Source organism: Bombina bombina, chromosome 6 (genome assembly GCF_027579735.1).
Source record: "Bombina bombina isolate aBomBom1 chromosome 6, aBomBom1.pri, whole genome shotgun sequence".
In the NCBI taxonomy this organism is placed as follows: domain Eukaryota; kingdom Metazoa; phylum Chordata; class Amphibia; order Anura; family Bombinatoridae; genus Bombina; species Bombina bombina.
This window is the reverse complement of record NC_069504.1, coordinates 1,008,712,344-1,008,738,273: the sequence shown is the minus strand read 5'-3', so window position 1 is coordinate 1,008,738,273 and position 25,930 is coordinate 1,008,712,344. Positions and strand designations below refer to the sequence as shown.

The window sequence follows — 25,930 nt, the reverse complement described above, 5'->3', positions numbered from 1 at the left end:
TATCCAGCAAAAACCTTTTATCATCTAAAGGAATGCACAGTACTGCTGTTATATACCCAGCAAAAACCCTTTATCCTCTAAAGGAATGCACAGTACTGCTGTTATATACCCAGCAAAAAACCTCTATCCTCTAAAGGAATGCACAGTACTGCTGTTATATACCCAGCAAAAATCCTTTATCCTCTAAAGGAATGCACAGTACTGCTGTTATATACCCAGCAAAAACCCTCTATCCTCTAAAGGAATGCACAGTACTGCTGTTTTTTACCCAGCAAAAATCCTTTATCCTCTAAAGGAATGCACAGTACTGCTGTTATATACCCAACAAAAACTTTTATCCTCTAAAGGAATGCACAGTACTGCTGTTATATACCCAACAAAAACCCTTTATCATCTAAAGGAATGCACAGTACTGCTGTTATATACCCAGCAAAAACCCTCTATCCTCTAAAGGAATGCACAGTTCTGCTGTTATATACCCAGAAAAAACCCTTTATTATCTAAAGGAGTGCACAGTACTGCTGTTATATACCCAACAAAAACCTTTTATCCTCTAAAGGAATGCACAGTACTGCTGTTTTATACACAGCAAAAATCCTTTATCCTCTAAAGGAATGCACAGTACTGCTGAAATATACCAAACAACAACCCTTTATCCTCTAAAGGAATGCACAGTACTGCTGTTATAAACCCAACAAAAACCCTTTATCCTCTAAAGGAATGCACAGTACTGCTGTTATATACCCAGCAAAAACCCTTTATCCTCTAAAGGAATGCACAGTACTGCTGTTATATACCCAACAAAAATCCTTTATCCTCTAAAGGAATGCACAGTACAGCTGTTATATACCCAACAAAAACACTTTATCATCTAAAGGAATGCATAGTACTACTGTTATATACCCAACAAAAACCCTTTATCCTCTAATAAAGGAATGCACGGTACTGCTGTTATATACCCAGCAAAAACCCTTTATCCTCTAAAGGAATGCACTGTACTGCTGTTATAAACCCAACAAAAAACCCTTTATCCTCTAAAGGAAAGCACAGTACTGCTGTTATAAACCCAACAAAAACCCTTTATCCTCTAAAGGAATGCACAGTACTACTGTTATATACCCAGCAAAAACCCTTTATCCTCTAAAGGAATGCACAGTACTGCTGTTATATACCCAGCAAAAACCCTTTATGCCCTAAAGGAATGCACAGTACTGCTGTTATAAACCCAACAAAAACCATTTATCCTCTAAAGGAATGCACTGTACTGCTGTTATAAACCCAACAAAAAACCCTTTATCCTCTAAAGGAAAGCACAGTACTGCTGTTATATACCCAGCAAAAACCCTTTATCCCCTAAAGGAAAGCACAGTACTGCTGTTATAAACCCAACAAAAACCCTTTATCCTCTAAAGGAGTGCACAGTACTGCTGTTATATACCCAACAAACCCCCTATATCCTCTAAAGGAATGCACAGTACTGCTGTTATAAACCCAACAAAAACCATTTATCCTCTAAAGGAATGCACAGTACTGCTGTTATATACCCAACAAAAACCTTTATCCTCTAAAGGAATGCACAGTACTGCTGTTTTTTACCCAGCAACAACCCTCTATCCTCTAAAGGAATGAGCAGTACTGCTGTTTTTTACCGAGCAAAAACCCTTTATCCTCTAAAGGAATGCACGGTACTGCTGTTATATACCCAGCAAAAACCCTTTGTCCTCTAAAGGAATGCATAGTACTGCTGCTATAAACCCAACAAAACCCTTTATCCTCTAAAGGAATGCACAGTGCTGCTGTTATATACCCCAAAAAAATCTTTATCCTCTAAAGGAATGCACAGTGCTGCTGTTATATACCCAACAAAAACTCTTTATCCTCTAAAGGAATGTACAGTACTGCTGTTATATACCCAACAAAACCCCTTTATCCTCTAAAGGAATGCACAGTACTGCTGTTATATACCCAGCAAAAACCCTTTATCCTATAAAGGAATGCACAGTACTGCTGTTATATACCCAGCAGTACTGCTGTTGTATACCCAGCAAAAACCCTTTATCCTATAAAGGAATGCACAGTACTGCTGTTATATACCCAGCAAAAACCCTTTATCCTCTAAAGGATTGCACAGTACTGCTGTTATATACCCAGCAAAAAACCCTTTATCCTATAAAGGAATGCACAGTACTGCTGTTATATACCCAGCAACAACCCTCTATCCTCTAAAGCAGTGCTTTCCAAACTGTGTGTCGGGACACACTAGTGTGTCTGGAGCAGTGTGTAGGTGTGCCCCTGCTTCAGCACACATTTTCTTAAATTTATTTTTTTGGTTTCTGACTTTATGCCTGCCTGCTATGCATATCACATGGTTGACACGTGATTGATACCTTGTGGGTCACAGATCATCTTAACCAATTGGCGCAGCTCAGTGGGAACTGAAACTATTCCCATTGGCAGCTTTGGCGGCACATTGGCTCCTGACTGCATGTGTAGTCTCCTTAATTGGCTTGTGACTGCATATATAGTCATTGAGTGGGACAGCAGTGTGTTTGCAGGGTGGGCAGTAGTCAGTCGGACTCACCGAGCTCTGAGGGCAGCAGCTGAAACGCTGAGCAGAAGTCAGTGGGGGTTTATTGCAACTAGCTCCCAGTAGTGCATTGCTGCTCCTGCTCTTGATATATGGATAGGAAATGGAAGCTTAAAAATGGTTGATGATGAAATGCGAGTGTTTTTATCTAATATTCCACCAAATATTCAGAAATTGTGTTCATCCCATTAACCTCATACATCCCATTAAAATAGTAAGTAGCTATTGGTGTTATTAAACTTTTTTAATTCTTGCACATACATACTGTTACTGCTGTTATATACCCAGCAAAAACCCTTTATCCTCTAAAGGAATGCACAGTACTGCTGTTATATACCCAGCAAAAACCCTTTATCATCTAAAGGAGTGCACAGTACTGCTGTTATATAACCAGCAAAAACCCTTTATCCTCTAAAGGAATGCACAGTACTGCTGTTATATACCCAGCAAAAACCCTTTATCCTCTAAAGGAATGCACAGTACTGCTGTTTTTTACCCAACAAAAACCCTTTATCCTCTAAAGGAATGCACAGTACTGCTGTTATATACCCAGCAAAAATACTTTATCCCCTAAAGGAATGCACAGTACTGCTGTTATATACCAACAAAACCCCTATATCCCCTAAAGGAATGCACAGTACTGCTGTTATATACCCAGCAACAACCCTCTATCCTCTAAAGGAATGCACAGTACTGCTGTTTTTTACCCAGCAAAAACCCTTTATCCTCTAAAGGAATGCACAGTACTGCTGTTATATACCCAGCAAAAAACCCTTTATCCTCTAAAGGAGTGCACAGTACTGCTGTTATATACCCAGCAAAAACCCTTTATCCTCTAAAGGAATGCACAGTACTGCTGTTATATACCCAGCAAAAACCCTTTATCCTCTAAAAGAATGCACAGTACTGCTGTTATATACCCAGCAAAAACCCTTTATCCTCTAAAGGAATGCACAGTACTGCTGTTATATACCCAGAAAAACCCTTTATCATCTAAAGGAATGCACAGTACTGCTTTTATATACCCAGCAAAAACCTTTTATCCTCTAAAGGAATGCACAGTACTGCTGTTATATACCCAGCAAAAACCCTTTATCCTCTAAAGTAATGCACAGTACTGCTGTTATATACCCAGAAAAACCCTTTATCATCTAAAGGAATGCACAGTACTGCTGTTATATACCCAGCAAAAACCCTTTATCCTCTAAAGGAATGCACAGTACTGCTGTTATATACCCAGCAAAAACCCTTTATCCTCTAAAGGAATGCACAGTACTGCTGTTATATACCCAGCAAAAACCCTTTATCCTCTAAAGGAATGCACAGTACTGCTGTTATATATCCAGCAAAAACCTTTTATCATCTAAAGCAGGGGTGTCCAAACTTTTCTCTCCAGAGGTTTTGGAACTACACAGTACTGCTGTTATATACCCAGCAAAAACCCTTTATCCTCTAAAGGAATGCACAGTACTGCTGTTATATACCCAGCAAAAACCCTCTATCATCTAAAGGAATGCACAGTACTGCTGTTATATACCCAGCAAAAATCCTTTATCCTCTAAAGGAATGCACAGTACTGCTGTTATATACCCAGCAAAAACCCTCTATCCTCTAAAGGAATGCACAGTTCTGCTGTTATATACCCAGCAAAAACCCTTTATTATCTAAAGGAGTGCACAGTACTGCTGTTATATACCCAACAAAAACCTTTTATCCTCTAAAGGAATGCACAGTACTGCTGTTATATACCCAACAAAAACCCTTTATCCTCTAAAGGAATGCACAGTACTGCTGTTTTATACACAGCAAAAATCCTTTATCCTCTAAAGGAATGCACAGTACTGCTGTAATATACCAAACAACAACCCTTTATCCTCTAAAGGAATGCACAGTACTGCTGTTATAAACCCAACAAAAACCCTTTATCCTCTAAAGGAATGCACAGTACTGCTGTTATATACCCAGCAAAAACCTTTTATCATCTAAAGGAATGCACAGTACTGCTGTTATATATCCAGCAAAAACCCTTTATCCTCTAAAGGAATGCACAGTACAGCTGTTATATACCCAACAAAAACACTATATCATCTAAAGGAATGCATAGTACTGCTGTTATATACCCAACAAAAACCCTTTATCCTCTAATAAAGGGATGCATGGTACTGCTGTTATATACCCAGCAAAAACCCTTTATCCTCTAAAGGAATGCACAGTACTGCTGTTATAAACCCATCAAAAACCCTTTATCCTCTAAAGGAATGCACAGTACTGCTGTTATATACCCAGCAAAAACCCTTTATCCTCAAAAGGAATGCACAGTACTGCTGTTATATACCCAGCAAAAACCCTTTATGCCCTAAAGGAATGCACAGTACTGCTGTTATATACCCAGCAAAAACCCTTTATCCCCTAAAGGAAAGCACAGTACAGCTGTTATAAACCCAACAAAAAACCTTTATCCTCTAAAGGAGTGCACAGTACTGCTGTTATATACCCAACAAACCCCCTATATCCTCTAAAGGAATGCACAGTACTGCTGTTATAAACCCAACAAAAACCCTTTATCCTCTAAAGGAGTGCACAGTACTGCTGTTATATACCCAACAAAACCCCTATATCCTCTAAAGGAATGCACAGTACTGCTGTTATATATCCAGCAAAAACCCTTTATCCTCTAAAGGAATGCACAGTACAGCTGTTATATACCCAACAAAAACACTATATCATCTAAAGGAATGCATAGTACTGCTGTTATATACCCAACAAAAACCCTTTATCCTCTAATAAAGGGATGCATGGTACTGCTGTTATATACCCAGCAAAAACCCTTTATCCTCTAAAGGAATGCACAGTACTGCTGTTATAAACCCATCAAAAACCCTTTATCCTCTAAAGGAATGCACAGTACTGCTGTTATATACCCAGCAAAAACCCTTTATCCTCAAAAGGAATGCACAGTACTGCTGTTATATACCCAGCAAAAACCCTTTATGCCCTAAAGGAATGCACAGTACTGCTGTTATATACCCAGCAAAAACCCTTTATCCCCTAAAGGAAAGCACAGTACAGCTGTTATAAACCCAACAAAAAACCTTTATCCTCTAAAGGAGTGCACAGTACTGCTGTTATATACCCAACAAACCCCCTATATCCTCTAAAGGAATGCACAGTACTGCTGTTATAAACCCAACAAAAACCCTTTATCCTCTAAAGGAGTGCACAGTACTGCTGTTATATACCCAACAAAACCCCTATATCCTCTAAAGGAATGCACAGTAGTGCTGTTATATACACAACAAAAACCCTTTATCCTCTAAAGGAATGCACAGTACTGCTGTTATATACCCAACAAAAACCTTTATCCTCTAAAGGAATGCACAGTACTGCTGTTTTTTACCCATCAACAACCCTCTATCCTCTAAAGGAATGCACAGTACTGCTGTTTTTTACCCAGCAAAAACCCTTTATCCTCTAAAGGAATGCACGGTACTGCTGTTATATACCCAGCAAAAACCCTTTGTCCTCTAAAGGAATGCATAGTACTGCTGCTATAAACCCAACAAAATCCTTTATCCTCTAAAGGAATGCACAGTGCTGCTGTTATATACCCAACAAAAACTCTTTATCCTCTAAAGGAATGCACAGTACTGATGTTATATACCCAACAAAACCCCTTTATCCTCTAAAGGAATGCACAGTACTGCTGTTATATACCCAGCAAAAACCCTTTATCCTATAAAGGAATGCACAGTACTGCTGTTATATACCGAGCAGTACTGCTGTTATATACCCAGCAAAAACCCTTTATCCTATAAAGGAATGCACAGTACTGCTGTTATATACCCAGCAAAAACCCTTTATCCTCTAAAGGATTGCACAGTACTGCTGTTATATACCCAGCAACAACCCTCTATCCTCTAAAGCAGGCCTTTCCAAACTGTGTGTCGGGACACACTAGTGTGTCGGCAGCAGTGTGTAGGTGTGCCCCTGCTTCAGCACAAATTTTCTTAAATTTATTTTTTTGGTTTCTGACTTTATGCCTGCCTGCTATGCATATCACATGGTTGACACGTGATTGATACCTTGTGGGTCACAGATCATCTTAACCAATTGGCGCAGCTCAGTGGGAACTGAAACTATTCCCATTGGCAGCTTTGGCGGCACATTGGCTCCTGACTGCATGTGTAGTCTCCTTAATTGGCTTGTGACTGCATATATAGTCATTGAGTGGGACAGCAGTGTGTTTGCAGGGTGGGCAGTAGTCAGTTGGACTCACCGAGCTCTGAGGGCAGCAGCTGAAACGCTGAGCAGAAGTCAGTGGGGGTTTATTGCAACTAGCTCCCAGTAGTGCATTGCTGCTCCTGCTCTTGATATATGGATAGGAAATGGAAGCTTAAAAATGGTTGATGATGAAATGCGAGTGTCTTTATCTAATATTCAACCAAATATTCAGAAATTGTGTTCATCCCATTAACCTCATACATCCCATTAAAATAGTAAGTAGCTATTGGTGTTATTAAACTTTTTTAATTCTTGCACATACATACTGTTACTGCTGTTATATACCCAGCAAAAACCCTTTATCCTCTAAAGGAATGCACAGTACTGCTGTTATATACCCAGCAAAAACCCTTTATCCTCTAAAGGAATGCACAGTACTGCTGTTATATACCCAGCAAAAACCCTTTATCCTCTAAAGGAATGCACAGTACTGCTGTTATATACCCAGCAAAAACCCTTTATCCTCTAAAGGAATGCACAGTACTGCTGTTTTTTACCCAAAAAAACCCTTTATCCTCTAAAGGAATGCAAAGTACTGCTGTTATATACCCAGCAAAAATACTTTATCCCCTAAAGGAATGCACAGTACTGCTGTTATATACTCAGCAAAAAACTTTTATCATCTAAAGGAATGCACAGTACTGCTGTTATATACCCAACAAAACCCTTTATCATCTAAAGGAATGCATAGTACTGCTGTTATATACCCAGCAAAAAACCCTTTATCATCTAAAGGAATGCACAGTACTGCTGTTATATACCCAACAAAACCCTTTATCATCTAAAGGAATGCACAGTACTGCTGTTATATACCCAGCAAACCTATCATCTAAGATGGCTGCTGTTATATACCCAGCAAAAACCCTTTATCCTCTAAAGGAATGCACAGTACTGCTGTTATATACCCAACAAAACCCTTTATCATCTAAAGGAATGCACAGTACTGCTGTTATATACCCAGCAAAAACCCTTTATCATCTAAAGGAATGCACAGTACTGCTGTTATATACCCAGCAAAAAAACCTTTATCATCTAAAGGAATGCACAGTACTGCTGTTATATATCCAGCAAAAAACCCTTTATCATCTAAAGGAATGCAGAGTACTGCTGTTATATACCCAACAAAAACCCTTTATCATCTAAAGGAATGCACAGTACTGCTGTTATATACCCAGCAAAAAACACTTTATCATCTAAAGGAATGCAGAGTACTTCTGTTATATACCCAACAAAAACCCTTTATCATCTAAAGGAATGCACAGTACTGCTGTTATATACCCAACAAAAACCCTTTATCATCTAAAGGAATGCACAGTACTGCTGTTATATACCCAGCAAAAACCCTTTATCCTCTAAAGGAATGCGCAGTACTGCTGTTATATACCCAGCAATAACCCTTTATCCTCTAAAGGAATGCACAGTACTGCTGTTATATACACAGCAAAAACCCTTTATCATCTAAAGGAGTGCACAGTACTGCTGTTATATACCCAGCAAAAACCCTATATCCTCTAAAGGAATGCACAGTACTGCTGTTATATACCCAGCAAAAACCCTTTATCCTCTAAAGGAATGCACAGTACTGCTGTTTAACTCATAAAGTGCTGCTGAGAAATAAAGAATGGGTATTTTAAATAATAACAGAAATATAAACATAATAAAGATAAAGAGTTTCTGTCAGTACTACATGCACCCTTGGTGTACAGCTTTGTGGTAAACTTTTTGCAAACTCATATTTTATAATCTAGTACTATACCTTAGTAAAATAGAGGATGCGTTTTTTTCTCTGTCTCTCACTACGCCATCTTTAGCTTACCTTACGCTAGGAGCTCAGATCAGAAGGAAAATGGCTGATTGACCAAAACTTCAAGGAACATCAGCAGAACCCCAAAATCTTGCTAAATATGTTATTTTATGTTTTCTACATGTATATGAAGACATTGTGCTATATTGTGCGTGTTTATATATATATCTATATAAGTGAGAGAAAGGTAGAAAGTCTGTACTGGTTGGCCTTTGCATCATAAAAATAATTTGCTACTTTATTATGTTTCAGGAATCATTGTCCTCTTTATCTGAACTAATCCTCCAATACACATAGGGCCACATTTACGAGTGGCGCACTAACAGTTACAAACAATCAAAAAGGTGTTTATCGCGGGTGTTTCTCTGTATTTATAAATAGATATTCCTATACATATCTATATCTATGTATAATCATGTACAGTAGAATCTCAATTAACCGGTACCCATGGGGATCGGTAGATTCCGGATAAGTGTATTTCTGGTTGCTTGAGAGTCACTATTAAAAATAGGTCTAACATGGGCAGGAGCCGGTTAGAGGCGCACACTAGACGTATTGTATGAGGCAGACTTAAACAGGATGCTCAATCAATAACAAATTCCCAGAATGTCTCAATCTCTTGCTGAAAACAATGTGTTTATTCAGGAAATAAAATGCACTGTTTTCAGCAAGAGATTGAGCCATTCTGGGAATTTGTTATTGATTGAACATCCTGTTGAAGTGGATCCTGCCATTGGGCTCTCCATTGCCAGTAGTAGTGTGAACCCTGGTCCGGAAGAGTGATACATGACAGAGGGATGCTGTACTGCTGCGAGATAGCCCGCCCTGATTGCCAAGCTGATGCAATCGTAAGTGCTGCGGTATATTTTCTGTCCCTATTACTGTACCGTTTGTCTAATGAGTGGGCTAGTGTAGCAGATAAGTGTGTCTATCGTCTCTCTATATCCTGTTGAAGTGGATCCTCCCATTGGGCTCTCCCTTGCCAGTAGGTGCTGCGGTATATTTTCTGTCCCTATTACCATTTGTCTAATGAGTGGGTTAGTGTAGCAGATAAGTGTGTCTATCGTCGCTCTATTTACCACAGCTCCTGCTGTTTAAAGAGATCCGGACTGTTTCTTTATGCTCTAACATGTTAAAAAAAAAAAAATTACGGTTGCTTGAGAGTGCCGGTTGCTTGAGTTCCGGATAATTGAGATTCTACTGTATATCTGTGTATATATATATATATATATATATATATATATATATAGGTATAGGTATAGATATATATTGTGCCAAAATACCATCAGATATACAGGGAGTCAAGAATTATTAGGCAAGTTGTATTTTTGAGGATTAATTTTATTATTGAACAACAACCATGTTCTCAATGAACCCAAAAAACTCATTAATATCAAAGCTGAATAGTTTTGGAAGTAGTTTTTAGTTTGTTTTTAGTTATAACAACTTAACAAAAAACAAATATATACCCATTTCAATTATTTATTTTTACCAGTGAAACCAATATAACATCTCAACATTCACAAATATACATTTCTGACATTCAAAAACAAAACAAAAACCAATCAGTGACCAATATAGCCACCTTTCTTTGCAAGGACACTCAAATGCCTGCCATCCATGGATTCTGTCAGTGTTTTGATCTGTTCACCATCAACATTGCGTGCAACATTGCGTGCAGCAGCAACCACAGCCTCCCAGACACTGTTCAGAGAGGTGTACTGTTTTCCCTCCTTGTAAATCTCACATTTGATGATGGACCACAGGTTCTCAATGGGGTTCAGATCAGGTGAACAAGGAGGCCATATCATTAGATTTTCTTCTTTTATACCCTTTCTTGCCAGCCACGCTGTGGAGTACTTGGACGCGTGTGATGGAGCATTGTCCTGCATGAAAATCATGTTTTTCTTGAAGGATGCAGACTTCTTCCTGTACCACTGCTTGAAGAAGGTGTCTTCCAGAAACTGGCAGTAGGACTGGGAGTTGAGCTTGACTCCATCCTCAACCCAAAAAGGCCCCACAAGCTCATCTTTGATGATACCAGCCCAAACCAGTACTCCACCTCCACCTTGCTGGCGTCTGAGTCGGACTGGAGCTCTCTGCCCTTTACCAATCCAGCCACGGGCCCATCCATCTGGCCCATCAAGACTCACTCTCATTTCATCAGTCCATAAAACCTTAGAAAAATCAGTCTTGAGATATTTCTTGACCCAGTCTTGACGTTTCAGCTTGTGTGTCTTGTTCAGTGGTGGTCGTCTTTCAGCCTTTCTTACCTTGGCCATGTCTCTGAGTATTGCACACCTTGTGCTTTTGGGCACTCCAGTGATGTTGCAGCTCTGAAATATGGCCAAACTGGTAGCAAGTGGCATCTTGGCAGCTGCACGCTTGACTTTTCTCAGTTCATGGGCAGTTATTTTGCGCCTTGGTTTTTCCACACGCTTCTTGCGACCCTGTTGACTATTTTGAATGAAACGCTTGATTGTTCGATGATCACGCTTCAGAAGCTTTGCAATTTTAATAGTGCTGCATCCCTCTGCAAGATATCTCACTATTTTTTACTTTTCTGAGCCTTTCAAGTCCTTCTTTTGACCCATTTTGCCAAAGGAAAGGAAGTTGCCTAATAATTATGCACACCTGATATAGGGTGTTGATGTCATTAGACCACACCCCTTCTCATTACAGAGATGCACATCACCTAATATGCTTAATTGGTAGTAGGCTTTCGAGCCTATACAGCTTGGAGTAAGACAACATGCATAAAGAGGATGATCTGGTCAAAATACTCATTTGCCTAATAATTCTCCACTCCCTGTATGTAGAAATATGTATTTATGAATAAATAGAACATATTTTGCTATGTGAAGTACATTGGAATGTGAAATATTTGTATTTTTATGTCGGGTTAGCACACTTGAGAATAGCGATATTCTAAGTTCGGCTTTTTAAGCGCATCGAGTTAGTGTGCAAGCAAAAACTGTTTATTTTCAACTTGTAATACGAGCGCTATTTGACATGCACAAAAAGTTTACTTCTAGCGGAAGTGTGTATGTTACTGACGTAAACTACACTACAATAAACATAATATATTACTTTTATGTCCTTTTAAAACTTTCAGGCCTGTTAACTAAAGACGTTTTGTTGCTGTTTAATTTCTTCCCATTTACAGAGTTTTATAATATGCAGGATGAAGGAAAACAAGGAGTTAATTGGTCCTTAATAAGTCAAACAAACCAAGAGCTTTAATTAAAAACTGCCGTTGAATCGAGATGAGATACAAATGATGGTAATTAAGATCAGGTGGTATCTGGAGGCCAATTTTATTATTAATCTGAAAAATACCTCTGACTAATTAAGAGAGTGAAAATCACCTTGCGGCCTGCTGTGTATATCAATATCACAACAGTAAATACATAGACAGACTCAATTAGTTATTAAAGGCTATCAATGGGAGACCTTTAGATGGTAGGATTCAATACAAGTCATTTATCACTGACTCTTGGCTATTAAATGGAATAACAGAACAGCTTTGGATTTGCCAAAATCCCCTACTGGAGTCAGAATTCAATATTGTTTCTATGCAATAAACAATAAACTAATGCTATTTTGATCAATAAGCACATCAGATATATTCAGTATGATTTACAATGTTTATTTTCTCCATCTAATTTTATATTTTCTCCAACCTCAGACTTTATGTTTATTGTTCTCCTTTGAGTGTTTTATTTTAAATATCATTACTAAGCAGAAATTGTGGAATTAATGATATTATCTTCATTTACATTCCAGCGGTAAAGCTTAGTATTCTCTTAACATTGTGGAATAATATAAAGAGAACTGTACATATATCAAGCCACCATTGACAGATACATAATGCACAGATAGCCAAATAGATACAAAAAAATACCTATCTATACATTCAGTCTGAAAAGGACGTGAAACCCCACATTTTTCCTTCATGACTCAGAACATACAAGTTTAAACTTGTGTTGATTTTACTTCTATTATCTAATTTGCTTTGTTCTTTTGGTACCCTTTGTTGAAAATAGCTAACTGGCGATTGGTGGCTGCACATATATGTCTCACCAGATGTGTTCAGATAGGATCTAGAAATGCATTGCTGCTCTTTCAGCAAAGGATACCAAAAGAATTAAGCACATTTGATAATAGGAAGTACACTGGGAAGTTGTATATTCTATCTATATCATGAAAGAAAAAATAAATTGGATTCCATGCATTTTAAGAGGCTTATTATACATGCAGGCCTCAGATTGAACTCTTTTTCATGAGATATATTTTGGAATTTTTATTTTTCCCATAGAGAAAATTGAATGAACTCTTTTGCAGTAAAAGCCTGTTTTCTATTTCTTTCAAGAGCATGTTCAGGTGAGAAAACGTGCAACTAATGATCTGTACAAGGACAAACTACTGGTGTGTAAAATATAAAATGAGCAGACGGAAATGAATGATGTATACACATTATACATTGTACATGATCTGCTTTGTAAAGGGATATGAAACCTGCATTTTTTAAATGATTCAGATAGAGCATGTGATTTTAATCAACTTTCTAATTTACTCCTACTATCAATTTTCTTTGTTCTCTTGGCATCTTTAATTGAAAATCAGTGACATATTTTTCATGTAGGCTTAAAGGGATAGTCTAGTCAAACATAAAGTTTCATGATTCAGATAAGGCATGCCATTTTAAACAACTTTCCAAATTACTTTTATTATCACTTTTGCTTAGTTCTTAGTTGAAAGCTAAACCTAGGAGGCTCATATGCTAATTTCTAAGCCCTTAAAGGCCACCTCTTATCTGAATGCATTTTCACAGTTTTTCACAACTAGAAGGAGTTAGTTCATGTGTGTCATATAGATAACATTGTGTTCATGCCCGTGGAGTTACCTAGGAGTCAGCAGTGATTGGCTAAAATGCAAGTCTGTCAAAAGAACTGAAATAAGGGGGCAGTCTGCAGAGGCTTAGATACAAGGTAATCACAGAGGTAAAAAGTGCATAAATATAACTCCTTTGGTTATTGGGTAATAAAGGAAATTATCTTTTTAAACAATAACAATTCTGGTGTAGGCTGTCCCTTTAATGCACATGAGAATATGCTATAGGGTTTGTGCATGAGTAGGATGTTTTTTACCACTTTTTTTGCTCCATTGACTTCTATGGGGGAATTACAAGACCGCACACGCGATATTCTAACTTCAGCTTTTTTGCGCTTGTTGGGTTACCGTACAAGTGAAAACAGTTTACTTACGAGCGTAAAAAGCTTACTTCTAGTGCAGTTAACACTCGAGCGTGATCGTTAAATATCATTTAACTTGTAATATTTGCTAAATTATTAAGTTGCCTACCATGTCATTAAGAATTGTAAACACACCCCTTTCAATTTTTTTGACTTCTTGTCACCACAATTATATTTAGGCCTATAGATAAAAAAAAAAAATACAAACACATTAAAAAACTCACTGGAAAAAATCCTGTAAATATTTGTATCAATCATTTTTAAAAATAAAGTGAAAAGTCCGTCATTTTAATTGGCTTTGAGTTTTATGAATTGATTTTAACCAACTTTGAACTTTTTAAAGGCAGCACATAGTGGTGAAAATCAAGTAAAAATTCCAGTCAATTACAATGCATTTTTGTGAAGTCCAGTTACAAGTCAGTTAATTTTAAAGCTGGTCAAATTTAGTTTTAATTATACACAAACTGGACTGTCAGATACTTGAGTTAACCCTATGGCTCCAAGTTATCAAGGTCTGTCGGACCGACAGTGCGGATCAGGTCCGACAGACCTCGCTGAATACGGCGAGCAATAGGCTCGCCGTATTCAGCATTGCACCAGTAGCTCACAAGAGCTGCTGGTGCAACGCCGCCCCCTGCAGACTCGCGGCCAATACACTGGGCATCAACACTGGGCATCAAGCTCCATTCGGAACTTGATAAATATGCCCCTATGTGTTACCCTGCATACTTATGCAGTCCTGAGCACAACTTGCAAACCAATCAGAAGGGACACACGCACGTTATGGCAAATCATTTGCTGCGTCCTGCCCAGGAACAGCATAAAACATAATTTATGCTTACCTGATAAATTTATTTCTCTTGTAGTGTATCCAGTCCACGGATCATCCATTACTTATGGAATATATTCTCCTTCCCAACAGGAAGCTGCAAGAGTCCACCCACAGCAAAGCTGCTATATAGCTCCTCCCCTAACTGCCATATTCAGTCGTTCGACCGAAAACATGCAGAGAAAGGAAAAACCATAGGGTGCAGTGGTGACTGTAGTTCAAATGAAAAAATTACCTGCCTTAAAGTGACAGGGCGGGCCGTGGACTGGATACACTACAAGAGAAATAAATTTATCAGGTAAGCATAAATTATGTTTTCTCTTGTTAAGTGTATCCAGTCCACAGATCATCCATTACTTATGGAATACCAATACCAAAGCTAAAGTACACGGATGATGGGAGGGACAAGGCAGGTACTTAAACGGAAGTTACCACTGCCTGTAAAAAACCCTTTCTCCCAAAAATAGCCTCCGAAGAAGCAAGGTATCAAATTTGTTAAATTTGAAAAGTATGAAGCGCAGACCAAGACTCCGTCTTGTAAATCTGTTCAACATAAGCCACATTTAAAAAAGGCCCAAGTGAAAACCACAGCTCTAGTAGAATGAGCTGTAATCCCTTCAGGAGGCTGCTGTCCAGCAGTCTCATAAGCTAAATGAATTATGCTTTTTAACCAAAAAGACAGAGAGGCTGCTGAAGTCTTTTGACCTCTCCTCTGTCCAGAATAGACAACAAACAAGGTGAACGTTTGATGAAAACTGTAGTAGCTTGTAAGTAAAACTTTAAAGCACAAACCACATCCAATATTGTGTAATAGACGTTCCTTCTTTGAGGAAGGATTAGGATACAAGCATGGAACAACTATCTCTTGAGTGATGTACTTGTTAGATACCACCTTAGGAAAAAATCCAGGTTGGTACGCAGGACTACCTTATCCGTACGAAGGACCAGATAAGGAGAATCACATTGTAACACAGATAACTTGGAGACTCTACGAGTCGAGGAATTAGCTACCCAAAAGGAACTTTCCAAGATAAAGATTGATATCTATGGAACAAAAAAGGTTCAAACGGAACTTCTTGAAGAACCTTAAGAATCAGGTTTAAGCTCCATGGCGGAGCAACAGTTTTAAACACAGGCTTGGATCTAACCAAAGCCTGACCAAATGCCTGAATGTCTAGAATACCTGCCAGACGCTTGTGCAAAAAAATAGACAGAGTAAAAATCTGTCCCCTTTTAAGGAATTAGCTGACAACCCTTTTCTCAAAAACATCGTGGAGAAAAGATAATATCCTGGGAATCCAGACTTTACTCCATGAGTAACCCTTGGATTCATAACAATCAGATATTTACACCATATCTATGTTCAATTTTCCTAGAGACAGGCTTTCATGTCTGTATTAAGGTATCAATGACTGACTCGGAGAAGCCATGCTTTGATAACATCAAGCGTTTAGTCTCCAGGCAGTCCATCTCAGATTGATTCTATTTAGATGGTTGAAAGGACCCTGAGGTAGAGAGACCTGTCTCAGAAGCAGAGACCGTGATGGAAAGGATGACATGTCCACCAGATCTGCATACCAGGTCCTGCGTGGCTACGCAGGCGCTGTCAAAAACACCAAAGCCCTCTCCTGCTTGGTCTTGACCTCCGGAGGAAATCCCACTCCCCCGGAAGAAAAGTCTGACGACTTAGAAAATCCACCTCCCAGTTCTCAACACCTGGGATATGGATAGCTGATAGACAAGAGTGAGTCTCTGTCCAGTGAATTATTGTAAGACTTCTAACATCGCTAGGGAACTTCTGTTCCCCCTTGATGGCTGATGTAAGCCACAGTCGTGTATATTGTCCGACTGAGTATGATGTACCTCAGAGTTGCTAACTGAGGCCAAGTCTGAAGAGCATGGAATATCACTCCCAGTTCCAGAATATTTATTAGAAGGAGGGTCTCCTCCTAAGTCCACTATCCCTGAGCCTTCAGGGAGTTCCAGACTGCATCCCAACCTAAAAGGCTGGCATCTATTGTAACAATTGTCCCATCTGACCTGCGGAAGGTCATACCCTTGGACAGATGGACCCGACATAGTCACCAGAGAAGAGAATCTCTGGTCTCTTGGTCCAGGTTTAACAGGGGGACAAATCTGTGTAATCCCCGTTCCTCTGACTGAGCATGCATAGTTGCAGCGGTCTGAAATGTAGACGTGCAAACGGTACTATGTCCCTTGCCGCTACCATTAAGCCGATTTCATTCATGTACTGAGCCACCGAAGGGCGCGGATGGGATGAAAAAAACACGGCAGAAATTTAGAAACTTTGACAACCTGGACTCCGTCAGGTAAATTTTCATTTCTACAGAATCTATCAGAGTCCCTAGGAGGGAAACCCTTGAGATTGGGGATAGAGAACTCTTTCCTTGTTCACTTTCCAACCATGTGATCTCAGAAATGCCAGTACTACGTCCGTATGAGACTGGGCAATTTGGATGTTTGACGCCTGTATCAGGATGTCGTCTAAATAAGGGGCCACTTCTATGCCCCGCGGTCTAAGGACCGCCAAAGCGACCCCAGAACCTCCATAAAGATTCTTGGGGCTGTAGATATCCCAAAGGAAAGAGCTACAAACTGGTAATGCCTGTCTAGAAAGGCAAACCTGAAAAACGATGGTGATCTTTATGCATCACAATGTGAGGATAAGCATCCTTCAAGTCCATTGTAGTCCTCAATTGACTCTCCTGGATCATAGTTAAGATGGTACGAATAGTTTCCATCTTAAATGACGGAATTCTGAGGAATTTGTTTAAGATCTTTAGATCCAAAATAGGTCTGAAGGTTCCCTCTCCTTGGGAACCACAAACAGATTTGAGTAAAAACTCTGTCCCTGTTCCTCTCTTGGAACTGGATGGATCTCGTACACAATGTAAGAATGCCTCCTTCTTTATCTGGTTTGCAGATAATTGTGAAAGGCGAAATCTCCCCTTTTTTGGGGGGGGGGATCTTTGAAATCCAGAAGATATCTCTGGGATATAAATTCCAATGCCTAGGGATCCTGGGCATCTCTTGCCCACGCCTGGGCAAAGAATGAAAGTCTGCCCCCTATAGGATCCGTTACCGGATAGGGGTCCGTTCCTTCATGCTGCCTTAGAGGCAGCAGCAGGCTCCTTGGCCTGCTTATCTTTGTTCCAGGTCCGATTGTCTCCAGACCGCCTTGGACTGAGCAAAAATTCCCTCTTGTTTTGCCTTAGAGGAAGAGGATGCCACACCTGCCCTGAAGTTTTTAAAAGGTACGAAAATTAGACTTTTTTTTTTTTTGCCCTTGATTTAGACCTATCCTGAGGAAGGGCATGACCTTTTCCTCCAGTGATATAAGCAATAATCTCCTTCAAACCAGGCCCGAATAGGGTCTGCCCCTTGAAGGGAAGTTAAGTAGCTTATTTATTAAAGTCACGACAGCTGACCATGATATAAGCCATAGCGCTCTGCGCGCCAGTATAGTAAAAAACAGAATTCTTAGCCGTTAGTCTAGTCAAATGAACAAGGCATCAGAAAACAAAGGAATTGGCTAGCATAAGCTTGTCAAATATATTCATCCAATGGAGTCGCTTAACTGTAAAGCCTCATCAAGAGACTCAACCCAGAACGCCGCAGCAGCAGTGACAGAAGCAATGTATGCAAGGGGCTGCAGGATAAAACCCTGTTGAATAAACATTTTTTATCCATTGGATCTAAAAAGCACAACTGTCCTCGTCAGAGGTAGTGGTACGCTTAGCTAGAGTAGAAACTCTTCTCTCCACCTTAGGAACTGTCTGCCAGAAGTCCCGTGTGGTGGTAACTATTAGAAAACATTCTTCTAAAAAATAGGAGGGGAAGAGAACGGCACACCTGGTCTATCCCATTCCTTATTAAAAATTTTTTAGTAAACCTCTTTAGGTATTGGAAAAACATCAGTACACACCGGCACTGCATATTATTTATCCAGTCTACACAATTTCTCTGGCCCTGCGATTGTACACATTCATTCAGAGCAGCCAAAGCCTCCCTGAGCAACAAGTGGAGGTTCTCAAGCATAAATTTTAAATGTAGAAATATCAGAATCAGGTTAAATCATCTTCCCTGAGTCAAAAAAAAAATCACCCACAGACTAAGCATATTGTGAGGTAGTATCATACATGGTTCTTAAAGCGTCTGTATGCTCTGTATCTACCCCCAGAGCTAACTGCTTTCCTTTAATTTCAGGTAGTCTGACTAATACTGCTGCCAGAATATTATTCACCACCTTTGCCATGTCTTGTAAAATAAACGCTATGGGCGCCCTTGATGTACTTGGCGCCATTTGAGCGTGAGTCCCTGAAGCGTGAGTCGAAGGGTCTGACACATGGGGAGAGTTAGTCGGCATAACTTTCCCCTCGACAGAATCCCCTGGTAAAAGAAACGCTATGGGTGCCCTTGATGTACTTGGCGCCATTTGAGCGTGAGTCCCTAAAGCGGGAGTCAAAAGGTCTGACACGTGGGGAGAGTTAGTCGGCATAACTACCCCCACGACAGAATCCTCTGGTGATAATGTTTTTAAAGACAAAAAAAGATCTTTATTGTTTAACATGAAATCAGTACATCTGGTACACATTCTAAGATGGGGTTCCACCATGGCTTTAAAACATAATGAACACAGAGCTTCCTCTATGTCAGACATGTTAGAACAGACTAATAATGAGACTAGTAAGCTTGGAAAACACTTTAAATCAAGTTAACAAGCAAATATATAAAACGTTACTGTGCCTTTAAGAGAAACAAATTTTGTCAAAATTTGAAAAACAGTGAAAAAAAGGCAGTAAAACAAACGAAATTTTTACAGTACATGTAATAAGGTAACAGAGCATTGCACCCACTTGCAAATGGATGATTAACCCCTTAATGCAAAAAACAGATAAAAAAAAAAAAAAAAAATGACAGACGTTTTTAAAAACAGACACAACAAACTGCCACAGCCAACAGTGGGAAGCTTCAGTTAACTGTTTCTATGCAAAATTTAAGCCAGCCATGTGGAAAAAACTTAGGCCCCAATAAGTTTTATCACCAAACATATGTTAAAAAACGATTAAACGTGCCAGCAAACGTTTTAAAACACATTTTTACAAGAGTATGTATCTCTATTAATAAGCCTGATACCAGTCGCTATCGCTGCATTTAAGGCTTTACTTATATTACTTCGGTATCAGCAGTATTTTCTTAGTCAATTCCATTCCTAGAAAAATATTTTACTGCACATACCTTATCTGCAGGAAAACCTGCACGCCATTCCCCCTCTGAAGTACCTCACTCCTCAGAATGTGTGAGAACAGCAAATGGATCTTAGTTACGTCTGCTAAGATCATAGAAAAACGCAGGCAGATTCTTCTTCCAAATACTGCCTGAGATAAACAGCACACTCCGGTGCCATTTAAAAATAACAAACTTTTGATTGAAGAATAAACTAAGTAGAAAGCACCACAGACTCTCACGACCTCCTATCTATGTTGAGGCTTGCAAGAGAATGACTGAATATGGCAGTTAGGGGAGGAGCTATATAGCAGCTTTGCTGTGGGTGGACTCTTGCAGCTTCCTGTTGGGAAGGAGAATATATTCCATAAGTAATGGATGATCCGTGGACTGGATACACTTAACAAGAGAAAGTGGTCCTGGCGCATATCTTTTAACCATCTATTTAGCCCATTATACATAGTTAATATGATTTTTTTTTTTTTTTTTTAAATAATGATATACTATGATTAGAGATTTTTATTATTTCACTAGTAATCAAAACTTAGCCAAACAGTTGAAATATTACTATTACAATATGAGATGGTCTATAAAATTGCTTTTCTTTTCTTTGTTCAATTGAGTTGGCCATTAAAGTATTCTCAAAATCAAAACTAGATTGAAAGACAATTAGCAAGAGAACAAACGTTCAGCCTATTTATCGCTAACATTTATAGATGATGCCTAACGGGACCTTTCTGCAGTTAATCGAGGTGATTGAAGCTATTCTGGAACCATTCAGAGAAGTATTTTATTAGTTGAATGTACTGTTGATCAAACCTCTAAAGCGTTACCATTTAGTTACTTCTTGAAATCATCTGTCAAACAGACAGGCTTTATGTGACTGATAAGATTTTAATTAGCGTTTCCTTTTCAAATTGCCCATTTATCAGTCATGCAATCTTTTTAAGGAATCCAATAACACTGGCAAGCTACTTTAATAACACATTTTTCTATGTGACTTAGACAATAATACTGTATCCTGAACTCACCTGTCTGGCACTCAGTACAAAATGAATGGCAGATAAAAGTAGGCAAAATGTGAACTATTTATCTCCAGCATAATGCTAGGATTAAGCTTGGCTAATATATTTATTAAAATTGTAACCCTTAGATATCACTCCATAAGTAATACCTGCAGGCACCAAACCATTTTAAGTTTTTGCTATTATATTTTTTGACTTTCAGTTGACAGCTGTTAAAGTGACACTAAACTTTCAGTGAATTTTAACCCCTAGAGTGTCAAGTACAATAATTTAACAGACTCATGGAGGTGAGCTTCCTGGTCCAAGCATGTCAAATTAACATGTAGCATAAATATGCTTGTCGCTGCAACTTGGGAGAGATGATCACCATATTTTATGTCGTATGAAAGGAATAGGACAATAGTTCCATGACCTTCAGCTATTTTGATAAAAAAAAAATCATTATATTTATTATATTTAAACCCTATTGTTTACTAACTTTTATTTTTATTAATTTCACTGAAGACTCCCAGATCACTGATACAGGGCAGGGAGCAGTGTTCCCTCTAAGGCCAGTTTTGTGAGCGACCCAGCAGGGAAACAGTTAATAAGGGATCCATACCTTGCAGTTTGTATTGTGTAGCGTTTGCTAATTGCTCTAATTAACTGTTTCGCTGCTGGGCTGCTCAGAAAAATGGCCTTAGAGGGAACACTGGCAGGGAGTGGTGTATATATACAGTCACATTTAAAAAGCCTAAAGGGATTGGAAAGTCAAAATTAAACTTTGATGATTCATCATGTCACTTTAAGAACTTTTAAATTCACTTCTATTTTCAAATGTACATTGTTCTCTTGGTATTTATTGTTGAAAATAATATGTACATAGCCTACACTAGTGGGAGCTATCTGGTGATTGATGCCTGCACACATTTGCCTCTTGTGATTGGCAGATTCAGCTAGCTCAGCCTCTCAATAGTGCATTGCTGCTCCTTCAGCAAAGGATATCAAGGGACTGAGGCAAATTTGATAATAGAAGTAAACTGGAAAGTTATTTAAAATGGTATTCTCTGCCTGAATTCTGAAAGAAAAAAAAAAACTGGGTTTCATGTTCCTTTAAGCTTCTGGTTGGGGGACCAACCACATGCGGGTGCCTTACATACTTTTTTATTTTTGATAATTTCATTTGTTATTTGCGTAATTTAGTGTTTGTTATTTTTTGTAATTTAGTATTTTTTATTTTTTGTAATTAGATAGTTTGTAATTTGACAGGTAAGTTTTAATTTAATTTAAGATAGGGAAATTGTAATTTTAATATAAAGTTAGGAGGGCGTTAGGTTTAGGGGTTATTAATTTAAATTAGTTTATTGTGATGTGGGGGGCTTTTGGTTTAGGGGTTAATAGTTTAATTTAGTATATTTTGTTGTGGGGGCTGGCAGTTTAAGGGTTAATAGGTTTATTATAGTGGTGTCGGTGTCCGGGAGCGGCGGAATAAGAGTTAATAACTTTAGTATAGTGGGGCAATGTGGCCGGACGGCAGATTTGGGGTTAATAATATTTAAATAGTGTTTGTGATGCGGGAGGGTCGCGGATTAGGGGTTAATAACTTTATTATAGTGGTGACGATGTCAGGGAGCGGCCGAATAGGGGCAGCATAGTGGCTGCGATGTCGGGAGCGCCAGATTAGGGGTTGATAAATTTAATATAGTGTTTCTGATGCAGCAGGGCCTCGGTTTAGGGGTTAATAGGTAGTTTATGGGTGTTTAGTGTACTTTGTAAGAGTTTAGTTATGAGTTTTACGCAACAAAACTGTTACATAAAACTCATAACTACTGCTCTCAGATAGCGGTACGGAACTTGTCGTTATAAGGTGTAACGCAAGCATTTTAGCCTCACTGCACAACTCATAATGGCTGCGCTTTGGAAGGTAAATGAAAAAACGTAATTTTTATGAATGCGGGACTGACGTTGCGTTACAGGTTAAAAGGCTTGTAATGGCTGCGGTGCTGTTTTAACGCTGAAATTACTATTTTTTCAGCATTAAAACACAAACGCACAACTTGTAATCTACCTGATTGGCAGTGTGTGTGTATATATATATATATATATATTTATATATATATATACAGTAAATAAACTTGACTACTTGATTTCATACAGTGAGTGCCTTTGCGGTTATTGGTGTGTATATTGCTTTCATGGAGCACCCCGGAAGCTGTGTATTACTCTGTTTTGCTATTGTGTGCCACTGCCAACCCCTGCTTGTTCTATTATATATATATATATATATATATATATATATATATATATATATATATATATATAAAATATGTTTTGCTAAGGTAAAGAAAAGAGTTTTAGTTACCTGCTATGAATCACATAAGTGGACAGCAAATGTCTTGTTTGATTTGAGTTTAAATCAAACACAGTCGGAAATGCATGTTTGGTCACAGCTTATACTTGTTAAGCTATATTGTTAAGGACATAACTCTGCAAGGATGAAAAAACTATGTTTATTCAGCCATATTTTATTATATATGCCAATACTGACATTTAATTAATCCTTATTCTGTCTAATTATATTATCAGATTGCCATTCATGCAAATCCTATTAACAGAATTAAATTAACTTTAACTTAAAGTAAACTGTGCAAAAATAATTGTTTATAAATTAATTTCATACATAAAAGTAATTAGAATTAACTGTTCCATGTCCATTATTCCAGATGTTGACATTTTAGTGAAGTCATTTTTGGAATATAAATAATTTGTGCAAAGATTGCTGAATGAGGAGTAGAGTCTGAATAGCTTGTGTAAAACAAGCTTAGAAATAAAGATACAAGCAATAGAAAATATATCAGCATGTCAAACGAACACAGAAATAATTCCAACATTCACTGCCTGCAGACATAAAATAAATCATCATAATATGCTGCATCATTTTTTTAACTCTACATTTTAGCATCCTGCATCTTTAACTAACACAAGCATATGTGTGCATGATAGATAGAAAGATAGATAGATTAGATAGATACATAGATAGATAGATACATATATAGATAGATAAATAGATAGATGGGCATACAGACAACGATAGATGGATAGATACATAGATAGATACATAGATAGATACATAGATAGATAGATGGGCATACAGACAAAGATAGATAGATAGATAAAACAGATAATAGATAGACAGATAATGTTATACCTAGAACTCGCAACCGTTCTGCCCCAACAACCACTTCTTTGTCATCTGCAGAAAAAAGAAGTTTCCCGTCATTGGACTTCACCTCCAGCCGCTTCCCGTATGCTTCTACTGCTTCTGATCCTGAGTTGAAAAAAGAATAATAAAAATAATCAATTTACTACTATACTATTGCCAGAAGTTTGCACATGTTTTTCTTTTATTCCCTAAAGGCACAATCCTACTTGAAAGTACAAAACAATCGATATAACATAGGATGTAAACGAAATGCAGATTAGTATATAAAGCACATATAAGCTTTATTAATGCTGAAGTTTTACAGTCAAGAGATATTACTATTTAAATTGATAATTATGCATATTATTAATTAATTTGTCTGCTTTATGCAATTTACCCTTGAAAAGGGCGCACTGACATGTTTAAATTTAAGTTTCCCCTTATCTGTCTCTCCTGCTAAGGACAAATAGGGACTGATATAAAACAGGTAACAGAAGACACTTTGTTATAACCCTGTTAGACAATTAATTTAAAGGGACACTCAAGTCAAAATTAAACTTTCAGGATTCGGATAGAGCAGCAATTTTAAACAACTATCCAATTTATTTCCATTAACAAAATGTGCACTTTTTATATTTACACTTTTTGAGTCACCAGCTCCTACTGAGCATGTGCAAGAACTCACAGAATATATGTATTGGCTGATGGCTGTCACATGATACAGGAGGAGTGGAAATAGATATAACTTTAAAATTTGTCAGAAAAAAATCTACTATTCATTTGAAGTTCAGACATAGGGGTCTCTTATCAAACCCGGGCGGACATGATTCGCTATACACGAATCATGTCCGTCCTGCCATCGCTAAATGCTGACAGCAATATGCTGTCGGCATTTAACAATGCACAAGCATTTCACAAGAAATGCTTGTGCAATGCCACCCTCTGCACATTCGCGGCCAATCGGCCGCTAGCAGGGGGTGTCAATCATCCCGATCATATCTGAACGGGATGATTGCAGTGAGTTAAGGAGCAGCGGTCTTATGACCACTGCTTCTTAACTTAAGTTTCCGGTGATCCGGAAACTACCCGGAGAGATAGAAGCATCCGCTGCTTGATTTTTTTTATCATGCATTTGTTAATTATGCAAATCTACTGTATTTACTGGTCCTTTAACAATCCTATGTTCCACATAGTCTTATTTGCAGTCTCTTTCATTTTTTTAATTTTTTTTAACTGTCCCTAATTGTCCTCAGAATGAGACACAGATAGGGGAAAAAAGTTTATAGATACTTTGTGGAATTTAGAAAAACAAAATTTATGTTTACCTGATAAATTTCTTTCTTTCCGGATATGGAGAGTCCACGACGTCATCAATGTCACTCCCCTACCCATAATCCCCAGTTATTCGACCAAAGGGAAATAGAAAAAGGAATAACACAAAGGTGACCCTACTCCAAGAGTAGCCCTTAAATTCACACCAATAAAGATATTTACGCCATATCTTATGGTAAGTCTTTCTAGTAACAGGCTTGCAAGCCTGAATCAGGGTCTCAATGACCGACTCCGATAAACCACACTTAGACAAAACTAAGCATTCAATCTCCAAGCAGTCAGCTTTAGAGAAATGAGATTTGGATGAAGAAATGGACCCTGAGTTAGAAGGTCCTTCCTCAGAGGCAACCTCCAAGGTGGAAGAGATTCCATCTTCACTAGGTCTGCAT

The 25,930-nt window shown here is 38.3% G+C and overlaps 1 protein-coding gene across 3 annotated transcripts in view; it reads right to left on the bottom strand.

Moving 5' to 3' along the window:
* Positions 1-25,930, bottom strand: part of SGCD (sarcoglycan delta) — a 1,642,153-nt gene that overhangs the window by 132,970 nt on the left and 1,483,253 nt on the right. For all 3 annotated transcript variants that reach the window (XM_053718718.1, XM_053718720.1, XM_053718719.1), the window contains one exon: positions 24,216-24,335. In XM_053718718.1, the coding sequence (XP_053574693.1) occupies positions 24,216-24,335 (120 nt within the window). The remainder of the gene's footprint in view (positions 1-24,215; positions 24,336-25,930) is intronic.